This window comes from Ochotona princeps, chromosome 11, assembly GCF_030435755.1.
Source record: "Ochotona princeps isolate mOchPri1 chromosome 11, mOchPri1.hap1, whole genome shotgun sequence".
Classification (NCBI taxonomy): domain Eukaryota; kingdom Metazoa; phylum Chordata; class Mammalia; order Lagomorpha; family Ochotonidae; genus Ochotona; species Ochotona princeps.
This window is the reverse complement of record NC_080842.1, coordinates 65,711,425-65,723,276: the sequence shown is the minus strand read 5'-3', so window position 1 is coordinate 65,723,276 and position 11,852 is coordinate 65,711,425. Positions and strand designations below refer to the sequence as shown.

The window sequence follows — 11,852 nt, the reverse complement described above, 5'->3', positions numbered from 1 at the left end:
TAGTCACTGCTGGCATTTATTGGTCCTTGGGGAGCTGTGAGATGGGGAAAGACAGGAGAGGCATAAAGAAATGGCGAGAGAAGGGCTCTATGTTGAGAGGAGCAGAGAGCACCAGCTTCAGCCATGATGGCCAGGCGAGGGGATAGGGCGGGCTTAGATTTGCCTCCAAGGGCAAGGCTCTGATTAGGCCTGAGGTGGGGGAGGGTGGCTGTCACTTAGAGACTTTGGCTGTGCATTCCTCACCGCTCATAAGCACAAAGGACAAATAGCTCAAGTTAGGCACCAAGAAGAGAGGTGCGAAATGATTTCTTCGGTCAAAGGAAATCACAATACAAGTCACATTTATACAAGAAAGTTTTCAAACTGTTCACGGAAACTGTGTATCATGAAAAGCTGTGCATGGTTGTACAATATGTTTGCATCAGAACAGATTCACCTTAACTCTGCTTCCCCATGAGTTTTGAGAAGCCCTGGTCTGTGGCACCAAACCAGGGTCCCAAGTACTGTTTGTCCCTCCATTACTTTGTTGGATTCTCTAAAACCTCCTGTGCGTGGGGCACATCATCCGTGAGGATGCTGAGACTCAAAGCTGGTCCAGGGCACACGGGCACTGATGGGACACGCTGGCACAAGAGGATAGTCTTCAACTTCCTTGACTGCAAAGAGGCTGAAGATGCTCCTGTTCACTTGTGTGGAGATGTGAGAGCCAGCCACGCAGGGACAGCCTGGACAGAAAGGCAGCCAGGGCATGCGCATCTGAACATGGAGGTGGCAATGCCGTGCATCAGCGATGCCCTTGTAGCTGTGAAGAATTTCTGGTTGCAGCAATGGAAACCTCTTAGCTTGCTAAGTGAGTTGATGGTGATTGGCTCAGTCACCTCCTGCATCTCCCCACCAGCCATTGTCCATAAAAAGGGAGTTTAGTTGCAGGACGCAGAAAAACCGCGGAGTCAGAGGAAAAGGAGAAGAGCATGGCTTTGCGAAACACAGGTTGTGGGGGAAGACTGTAACAGAACCAATTTGGGGTTTGTGTTCTCTTAACAGCTAGGGTCGGTGGCTGACAGTCCCTGCTAGGGGACAAGGAGTGATTTGAAAGGGAAATTGGGGGCCTGTTACTTATAGAAATTATTAGAGACAGACTTCGGCACAACCCCTTTTCTTTAACAAAATTCTTCTTGTGGTAACTTCTTTTTATTTAACTTCACATTATAGTCAAAGGCTTAATGCTCTGCTAAATAGTCAGCCAAGGATAAGACAGCAATCCAGCAACAACGCAGGCAAGAACTGCAAGCAACAATCAAATGAAATGATGTCAATTTTACTCATTGACGATAAATTTTTAAATAGCCGCAGATCATTAATGATAGTAGGGTATCATTCTTAACAATTCACTTGACAATGATTTAAAAGGAAGTTTGCTGAGACACTGAGCTTGTGCACATGGGCATTTCTTTTCTGTTTTTGTTTTCTGACTTTAAAAATTAGTTTAGTTCCCACACAGAATGGAAAAGTATGCAGTATTGTACAAATGACAGAATTTCATTTATTTTTTATAACTGAATAATATTCCACTGTCACATTTTCTTTATTCTTTACTGTGATAATAGACACCTTGGTTGATTGCACATTTTGGCTTTTGTGAACGGAGCTGGTCTGAACATGATGTTTGAGCTGTGTGTTCGTGTCTCTGGGGTATACATTCAGTAGTGGGGTTGCTGGATCATGTGTCAAGTCTATTTCTAGCTTTTTAAAAATAAATATTCTACTGTTCTCCACAGTGGCTGTGCTTGTACACATTCCCATCAGCAGAGCGGGAGTTCCCATTTCCCGACATCATCATCAGCATTCATTGCTGTGTGTCTTTTGGGTTTTAGGTGTTCTGACAGGGGTGAGGAGATACCTCAGCTCATCCATGTCAGTCAGCTTCCTGCTAGTGTGTGCTCTAGGGTGCAGCAGGCGAGGAGGGCTCAGAGACTTGGGTCCTGCCACCCTCCTGTGACACTTGCACCGAGTTCTGGGTTCCTGGTCCAACTTTGCTTGTTGTGGCCACCAGTAGAGCGAACCAGAGTGGAAGATCTGTCTCCATTTGCTTCTTCTCTTTTCTTCTTTCCTACTTTTCTTTTTCTTACTTCCTCTCTTTTGTTTTCAAGGTTGATGCTATATTTTATTTGAAAGGCAGAATTACAAAGAGAAGGATACACACACACACACACACACACACACACACCCCTTCCATCTGCTGGTTCACTTCCCAAATGGCTGCAATGACTGGAGCAGGGCAGATCTAAAGCTAGGAATACGGAGCTTTGGCTGGGTCTCCCATGTGTGGGTACAGGGACTTGAGGACTTGGCTCATCCTCTTCTGCCTTCCCAGACCATAGGCAGAAAGCTGGATAAGGAGCTGGATACAAACGTGCCAATTTGGGATGCTGGCACCCTAGGTGGAAGCTAAACCTACTATACTATGGTGCCCGTCCCTCTGCCTTTTAAATAAAATTAAAATAAATGAATAAAAGTTTAAAGAAATTTAGAAAACCATGCACAGGGAATTTCTAGAATGGAAAAGACATTAAATATTACTTTATGTAGAGGCCATTGCAATAACCTATGCAAGAGAGTCCTTAAAAAGAAATGTGTATTATGATAAGTTTTGCATAAATTTTAAAAGTTTTATGCCAACACTCTTTTAATTCAATTTCCAGGAACTTTTTGAAGTCCCCTTGTATTTAGGGAGCAATAGCCTGCCACAGTTGTAGTTTTTAACCTCCCAGTCCCCTGGTGGCCCCCTAGAAGCAGCAGAAGCAATATTTTCATCCACAGGGCAGGAAACCAAGATGCATTTGAACAGAATAGTGGGACTGAATTGAACACTGCACAGTATTGGAAAGTAGCCAAATTCAGAGTGATTTTCCAAGATTCAACGAAATGGTAGCAGACAGAAACATGAAGTTGTCTGTGTTGTGCCACCTTTGGCCTAGACAAAGGGCCACTGCCCACGATTCTACCTAACACACACCCAGCATGTGGAGCAGTGCCTGGGACTTGGTGCCCAGTGATTGTTTTTATTAATATTAGATGAATCTGCCTGCCCTGGGATTTATGAAATCATAAACCACGCAGGTCCATTGCTGCTCAAACTGGATTGAGTTGGGGGAAAGCCCAGGATTGTGTCTTCTGCAAGCCCAAATGCTATATTGTAGGTTTCTAAGGACCGAGCTGGTCCTTTATGGAAATTTTATATTTGATTTTTATTTGTTTATTTCAAAGGCAGAGAAGGGAGCGATATCTACTATTTGCTGGTCCACTCCCCAAATCTATGCAATGGTTGAGGTTGGGCTGGGTGGAAAGCAGGTGCCAGGAACTCCACCCAGAGACTTGAATTGTCAAGGCTGTGTCCAGTGTGTACATAAGTAGGAAGTGGGTCGGCACTGGAGTAGCCTGGGCTCAAACCCATGTACTCTGATGTGGCATGCGGGTCTTATCCAAGTGGGTCTTATCTGTAGTGCCAAACGCCCACACCAAGTGTCAGTTCTTTTTGCATTTATGGTCTCCATGAACTTGAACAATTTGCTTCTGATCATTTTTCTACACCTCTAGCTTCCAGCATATCCTCTGGGTCCGGAAACACAAGAAGTTGTTCTTTTATGGCAAAGCAACATCAGTTGGAGGAGCCCTTGCCTAGTCATTTGGGTCTGAATCTTCTCTCTCTCTTCTTTGCTACCTGCCCTGCTCTACCTAGAAAACCACTCTGAATAGATCAGCTCCAGGACCCAGGGTTGGAAGTTCCTCTGGGAGCTGCTGAGATCAACCTTGGAGCTGTTTATGAACATGGGGGGTTGTGAGCAGCCTATCAGACATCTGCATTGTTTGCCAGGGATCCCCGAGTGCCAGTCCCAGAACTCTCTGCACCTCAGATTCAGTGGGACACTCAGGGACTCCTTGGTTCACTGAGATCCCAGGCACGGCAGCACACACAATGCACACACAATGCTGGCAGGGAGAAGTCCTGTAGACACAGTTTTTTGCTCTGTTTGCAGTGTGCCTGAAGAAGCAAGACCAGGCAAGCCACAGGTGACTTATTTCCCTGGAGGATAAATGAGGATCAGATTTCAGCAAAACTGATTTCCAAGAAGGTTGAACCTTCTGACTACTGACCCACTTCCGGAACCCATCCTTCCAGGCAGGGTAGCTTTCCCGCTGTGCCGTCCGTGCAGGAACTGATGTCGTCTTTAAAAGGCACAAATAGCTGAATTGCATAATGTAACCTGATGTTCTGACAACCCCACTTACACTCAGGCTGCATTTAAAGGTCACCGTTTGCAGGAAAATAGTGGCGAGAGAATGAAAGTGCCTTAAACATGATTTCACAGACGCTTCGTCATTTTAAAAGTCTCAGACTATAAAATAGAGGGAAAATTGCCTGTGAGCTTAAAAAATATACAAGTGGAGAAGTCATTTCTTAGGCGCACAGTAGCTTCAGGAAAAATTGTCAAATAGGTAGACACAGTGTGAAGTGGCTAAAATGTGTCTTCTGTGTTCTGTGTCCCGTTGTGTTCATTCATTCCTCCCCGCGTGTCAAGGACTTGGCTCAACCTTGTGATCAGGTGGTGCAGGAGATAAACAGTTCTTGCTTGCGAAGCACTCACAGTGCAGCAAAATGTGAAAGCAATGCATCACGGGAGAGTGTGGTGAGGGAGAGAGGAAATGTGCCTGTGGGTCCAGGTGGAGGGGCACCTGCGGGTGCAGGTGTGGACAGCATCTCCCCCAGGGAAGGAGTGCTTCAGCTGAGTGCCGACAGTAGAGAGGAGCAAAGCACTTTTGGAGAGAACAAACTGTGATCCAGACAGAAGGGGGAGAGCCTGCGGAAGCTGGGGGAACCCAAAAACCTTAGCAAGCTCCTAACGTTAGGGTAGACCAAAGGTGGGGACACCATGGCTGTTGGCCATATGGCTCCCATGTATTTTGTCATGAAGTTTCACTGGAACACAAACATCCATGTGCTTATTGATTATTCATGCAGTTGTTGAGTTGATTTGTTGTGATATGTGATGCATGGCAATGGGCCCATAATAGGCATTTAATAATAAATAGTAGCAGCTGCTTTAATATCTACATATTCCTTGTTTTGGAGAAGAGCACATTGATGTGGAAAGGCTAAAGGTAGGTGAGAAAGGGCTTAGCGTCATTTGGTCTTCAAATCTAGTAACTGTCAGACCTATCCTCATTGATCAGTGGCCACCTGACTGAGCACCCACTCTGCTGGAGGTCTTCCATCAGCGTGGATGTTACCCACAGGTTTCTGCAGCTAAGTGTCCCCCAGGGCATGCTTGGCCCAGAGGCCGAGACTGTGGTTGGGACGCCCAAGTCTTACATTGGAGTTCCTGGGTTTGATCCCTGGCTTGTGACTTCAGCCTCGTGCCGTTGAGCACCTTGAGGGCAGCAGGCGATGACTCATGCTGGGTCTCTGCCACACACGGGTGGCACAGCTTGGACCTTGGCCATGGGTCTCTGCCACACACATGGGCAGCACAGCTTGGACCTTGGCCATTATGGACTTTTCAGGTGAACTAGAGGAAGAGGCTTTATCTCTCTCCCCATATCTCTGCCCGTTTTATATGTAAATAGTAAAACTTAAGCTACTCAATCTGTAAACAGCCTCACTTCTGAAAAATAAACTTGACATCATGAATAATCATAAAAGTGCTGGCCTCAGCTTTGTGTTTTAGGCCCTAAAAGCTGCTATTTGCTTTCCTAGTTACAGTGTTGTCTTGTTTTGGATATGCCCAGGATGAAAAAGACATGTCATGGGGATTTGAGTTCAGGTATATCTTACTTCAGATCCTCACCTTTGTGGTCCTTTCCTGTGGGATTTGCGATGGGTACGGCTGCTGTCAGTGAGATGGTGGTGACTGTACATAATTGTGGTGTTCTGCAGCATCAGATAAACAGTCATCTCCATCTTAAGTTCTCTTTCAATCTACAGAGAAATTCAGCTGAGGGGGGAGAGAAAGAGAGGGAGAGAGAGAGAGAGAGAGAGAGAGAGAGAGAGAGAGAGAGAGAGAGATGTTAGAGCAACTAAGAAAACAGTTTGTGGAGTCAGACCTGCTACCACTCTGCTAATCAGCCCTCATTTTATAACCAATAATTCCAAACTCAGAGACTTAACCACAAGGTCATTATTTTACACAGGTCATGTGCATCACACGTTTGGGAGTGTGTACGTTGATGGTCCTGACTCAGAGTCTCTCGAGGTCACAGTTAAGGTGTCAGGCCAAACTGTGGCTGCCTGAAGGCTGCACTGGGCAGCCTTGAGCTGGGGTGCTCCTCCAAGAATGTTCGCATTATGACCAGGGGATCAGAGCTGGCCGTCTACTGAGGCCTCAGCCCTAGCGATGCATAGGTGTCCTCATGACACGGAAGCTTGCTGCTCCAGAACAAGTGAGCTCAGAGAGTTAGCAAGAGGCTACAGGGTCTTTTACAACCTGGTGTCACTCCTACTGTGTTCTTGGGTCAAAAGAACTGGCGATACAAGAGCGTGAACATCAGAGGTGAAGACCACTGGGAGACAAGCAAGACACGTGGTTGCTACAGGTCAGGCTTCACCTTGTCAGTTTCCTTACCTGTGACAAGCAGAGTAAAATTCCCTGCCTCATCCACAGCTTGCTTTCTTGAGAATTAAATGCTGTACCGTCAGTAACACCCACAGAACAGAGCCAAGAGCCTCCTATAACTGAGCAATGTTCTGCTAGTACTTTGAGAACTCTGATCCAGTACTGCTCAAACAGCCAGTCCCCTTGGAGATGACAAGTCTGTAAATCAGTTGTAATGTTCATAAAAGGAGAATCATTAGTAACACTGCTAAATGAAAAGGTCCAACTGAACAAAATATGGTGATGCTGCTGACTTGCTGATTGTAGGTTGCAGAAGGCAATCTGCTGACCCACACGAAGTCCCCGTGTTGTATGTGGTGGGTCCCCCCAGTGCTTGCTAGTCTCTTCTCTTCACTTTGAGTGCAACCAACAACACTCAAAGTGACATTGTTTTGTTTTGTTTTTTTTTAATTTTTGAAAATATAGAAGGAAGTTGGCGACAGAAAAAATTTTACCCAACCAATAATGTACTAAGTGACATAGAAGGATGAAGAAAAGTGACAAAGAGAAGAAAGTGTGCCAGGTTCAGAAGTCATAGAAAGATGCTGGGGGTGGGCTTGACACAGTAGATTAGCAGCTTAAGTCTTTGCCTTGAACGTGCCCAGGATTCCATATGGGTGCTGGTTCTAATTCTGGCAGCCCTGCTTCCCATCCAGCTCCCTGCTTGTGTCCTGGGAAAGCAGTCAATGATGGCCCAAAGCTTTGGGAGCCTGCAGCCTCATGGGAGACCCGGAAGAGGCTCCTGGTTTCAGATTGGCTCAGTTCCAGCCATTGTGGTTACTTGAGGAGTGAATCAATGGACAGAAGATTTTCCTCTCTGTTTCTCCTCCTCTCTGTATATCTGCCTTTGCAATGAAAATAAATCACTGTTTTTTTTTTAAGAAAGTTATTGGGGGCAATAATGTACGTTTAGGGATCATTCCTGTCATTTGAGACTAGGGAAGTTTCTCTGAGCATATAGAGTTCTTGGGGAAGATGAGGAGGCAGAATTCCTCTGTGTAATGGCAGATCTCTCGTCAGAAAATCATTCTGAGATGAGCATCAAGTCAAATGAATCATTGACAAAGAAATCCACCTGTGTAGACTTACATATCCAATGACATTATTCTTACAATGTAAGGAGAAATAGACAAATAAGCAAACTGAGGAAGTTCATCATCAGTCAGCCTTAGGTATTCAACATATTCGTCAGGTTGGACATGTGGTTCGGGAACCTGGATGTACGTGAAGAAAGGGAGAAGGGGTGGGCATTGGGTGCAGGAATCAGGATGCGGCTTGGGATACCCGCAACCCATGTCACAGTGTCTGACTCAAGGTTCAGCTCTTGTGCTCCTGACCCAACTTGCTGCCAATGCATATCTAAGAGATAGAACAGTGACTCCAGCACTTGGGTCCCAGCCACACATGTGGGCAACTAAGATTGGGCTCTGGGCTCCTGGCTTTGGCCTGGCCTAGCCCTGGCTGTTGTGAACATTTGGGGAGTGAACTAGTAAATGAGTGATCCCTGTCTGTGTCTGTCTTTTTCTCTCTGATTTTCAAATAAGATTAAAATAAAAATTTTAACAAAATTTTTAACAATAAGTTCCAGGGGAAGGAACTGAGGCCCTGAGGGGGAGAGTGACTTCTCCAAGGTGGAGTTGAGGACAGGGATGGGATGGAATCCTGGGCAGTGCTATTTAAGTTGCCCAGAGTGTGGCCTGTAAGTTATTAAAGACTCAAGGCTTCCTCATGAACCTCAAGGTGTTGAACACATAGACAATTGCATGGCTTCTTCATGAGCCTCAAGGTGTTGAACATGTAGACAAGTTCATGACCTGCAGTGACTACTCAATAAGCGCTTGCTGCCTGATGCGGGAGTAGTGAGTAGGTGAGATAGGCAGGAGTGGATGAGTGAGAACATGAGGTATGAGAGTGGAGGAAGCTGAGCGAGTGCAGAGGGAAGGGTGAGGTGTGGCCCACTCTACTGCTTGGCTTCAGGCCAGGTGCACATGGGAGCAGCCAAGCTGCTTGCTCTGTGACCACAGGAGCCAGAGGCTGCTTGGTCCCTTCCTAAAGCAGGCCGGCCTGTGGCAAGGTAGAGGGAAGGCAGCCTGATCTGATTGGCATTAACCCTTGCCTTTTGTCAAACAGGTACCTGCCCAACTGAATCATGAGGATCCACAGTGTCACCCTGCTCTTCCTCCTCCTCCTTGTGGCCTCTCAGGTGCTCTTGATGGAGGCACACAATGAGATAAAGAATGAACATAACACAGGTCTTCACGTCACTCACAGTGCGACAAAAGATTCACCACCCCAGGTTATTGTCACTGGTGGATTCATTACCAAAGACAAAGCCACATGCAACATCTCTGTGACTGAACGAGACAGAGGCATATCTCTGCAGGTAGATTGTGTCCGATTTGATCATGTGTTTTCCTGTGTCTTTATGGGAGATCCAGCTGCATGCCTCCGCTGTTTGGACAATGACACTTTCTACTGGAAACAAATTGGGTGGCACCTGAGCAGTCAAAAATATATCTGTGAGGACTCCAAGGTCATCCTGAAGACCAGGGTGTGTCGTAAGAACTATCCAGAATCCAACCTCAAGCTGGTAAACTCAACTCTGATTGACTGCAAGAAACTCAGACAGGGGCCCTGCCCTGCAGAGGCAGTCAAAACCCAAGGGCTCACTACCACAGAGCAGGTGCACATTGGAAAAACCATTCGTACTGAGCAGGTCAAGGGCAGAAGAACCACCCACATCACCCCGAGCCAGACCCAAGAGATCATTCCTACTGAGCAGGTCAAGGGCAGAACAACAGCCCACATCACTCCAAGCCAGACCGAAGAGATCATCCCTAAAGAGTCAGTAAAGATCCAAGAGATAACCACTTCAAGCTCAGTACAGAAACAAACCACAGTTACCACTAGAGCCAACTGTGTGACTGCATCAGGCATCCAACCCAGGAAGACATCCCAGCAATCAGATCAACAGAGGGAAGAGTATGAGCAGGAAGTGGAACAGCAGGTGCCACTATGGGAACAATGGGGTCAGCAGGTGGAAAAGCAGGTCCTGCAGAAGGATCAGCAGGTGGAACAGCAAGACCAGCAGAAGGATGAACAGGATCCGCAGTGGGGACAGCAGGTAGAACAGGATCAGCAGGTAGAACAGCAGGACCAACAGTGGGGACAGCAGGTAGAACAGCAGGATCCGCAGTGGGGACAGCAGGTAGAACAGCAGGATCCGCAGTGGGGACAGCAGGTAGAACAGGAGCATCAGCAGTGGGGACAGCAGATAGAACAGGACCAGCAGGTAGAACAGCAGGGCCAGTAGTGGGGACAGTAGATAGAACAGGAGCATCAGGTAGAACAGCAGGATCAGCAGTGGGAGCAGTGGGGGCAGCAGCAGAAACAGCAGGCAGAACCGCAGGTCCTGCAGAAGGACCAGCAGGCTCAGCAGGGGAGATAGTAGCAGGATCAGCAGGTCCCACCGTGTGGCCAAATGGGCCAAACTGGAAACCATAATGCTAAGGGAAATGAGCCAATCCCAAAAGGTTAAATACCACATGTTTGCCTTAATTTGATATGATGTTATGTATAACAAGTTATGTTATGAATGTTATATGTTGTGTATAAACCAAAATTGAAATGTCAATGAGGTGGTCACAGAAGGTGGATAAGAAATCGCATTTACTTTTACCATATTGGTTACTCATTACTATGTCAATTAATTCCATAATGATGTAAATTTTTGCTGATGGTATGTTGGAGCTTTTAATTGATTGGGATGATACTCTGCTGGCTCTGTGTTCAGACCAGAGAGGGTATACCTAAGAAGCCGTTGAACTTGACTGGACAATGGGATGCTGGACTCTGTGTTTGGTATATGCTTGCAATGGGGGAATCTCAACTGAACTTGAACTGTGGTTATGCAACAAGGTGGAGGGATCCACCATGGTGGGAGGGTTTGGGGAGGGGTGGGGAGAATCCCAGTACCTATGAAACTGTGTCACATAATACAATGTAATTAATGAACTTAAAATAAAATTAAAAAAAAAAAAAAAAAAAAAGAAACAATGGGGGCAGCACTTGGGGAGCCGTGCAATTAGGACAAATGGCCCAAAGGTGTAAGGAGGGTGGCTCCCCTGTTGGCAAGGTTATGAGGAGTTTCTTGTGAAGGCCTTCCGTTCTAAGAAAGGCTGAAGCACCCTGATCCTTCCCACTGCCCTTTAACTAAACAACAACAACAACAACAACAACAACAAAAACCAAACCAAACCAAAACAAAAAAACAATTGATTAAGTACTAGGTGAAAGTGATGGTAGTGTATTATTAATTAAAAGATTTAATAAGAATCTATGACATATGCCTGTATAAATTCCTTTCATTTATAAGCTTTTAAAAATTAATTTTGTATTTTTGATTTTAAGTTTAAGTTTAGTGAAAATTGACTTTGGATATATAAGTAAACCACCTGTCACTGTATAACTACATGTGCTGTCAACCATGGAGTTCCTGGCCTTGACCAGGTGACTGCACATATGAATGAGTAATGTGCTTGATGAGAAAGTTTTCTTTGAAATAAAATGATTATAATGCTTTTTAGAATTATCTTTGTAATCATTCTTTTAACCATGAAGTAAAAATGAAACAATTAGATGTTAACACAAAGGCTGTGATGGTTTCTACATAAGTAAAGAAGGCAGCTTTTTGAGTTGTCCAATATGAGCATCAAGTCACAGTGGTTCGCATCTTCCTTTTCACTGAGTCCACACATCCTTCACAAGCTTGGAATTCAGTTGGAGCTGGTCTCCGGCAGCAGTAGGCAGAACAACAGGTTCCACAGAAGGACCAGCAGTGGGAACAGGACCAACAGAAGGATGAGCAGAACCATCTGTGGGAGCAGTGGGGACAGCAGGATCTGCTAAGAGAACAATATGGCCATCAATAGTTAACCCAGCAGAGTGATGGCCCAATGCTCCAGCAGCAGATCCAGCAGATGTTCTACGAGTAACCCAAACATACTGGAGCTTGTTCTGCCAAGTCTTCTTCTACTCCCAACTTCCTCCTAGCAGAAAAAGGAACAGTGCTTGGTTCCTGAGCATGAGGAGGCTCCCCAGGACCTCCTCTCCCCTTTTATCCCCACTTCCCTAGGCAGGATGTCTGTGCTGGCAGAGTGCAGTGCTCCATGGGGCACAGTCTGTTCTGCAGGGGCTGGTGGT

At 46.0% G+C, this 11,852-nt stretch overlaps 1 protein-coding gene across 1 annotated transcript; it reads left to right on the top strand.

Annotated features, from left to right (window-relative positions):
- Nucleotides 1-8,761: 8,761 nt before the first annotated feature.
- On the top strand, nucleotides 8,762-9,666 carry LOC131481425 (fibroblast growth factor-binding protein 1-like; the record flags this gene model as incomplete). Its single annotated transcript, XM_058670391.1, has 1 exon — nucleotides 8,762-9,666. A coding segment is annotated over exon 1 (867 nt), but the record flags the coding sequence as incomplete, so codon positions are not given.
- Between the last annotated feature and the right edge of the window lie 2,186 nt (nucleotides 9,667-11,852).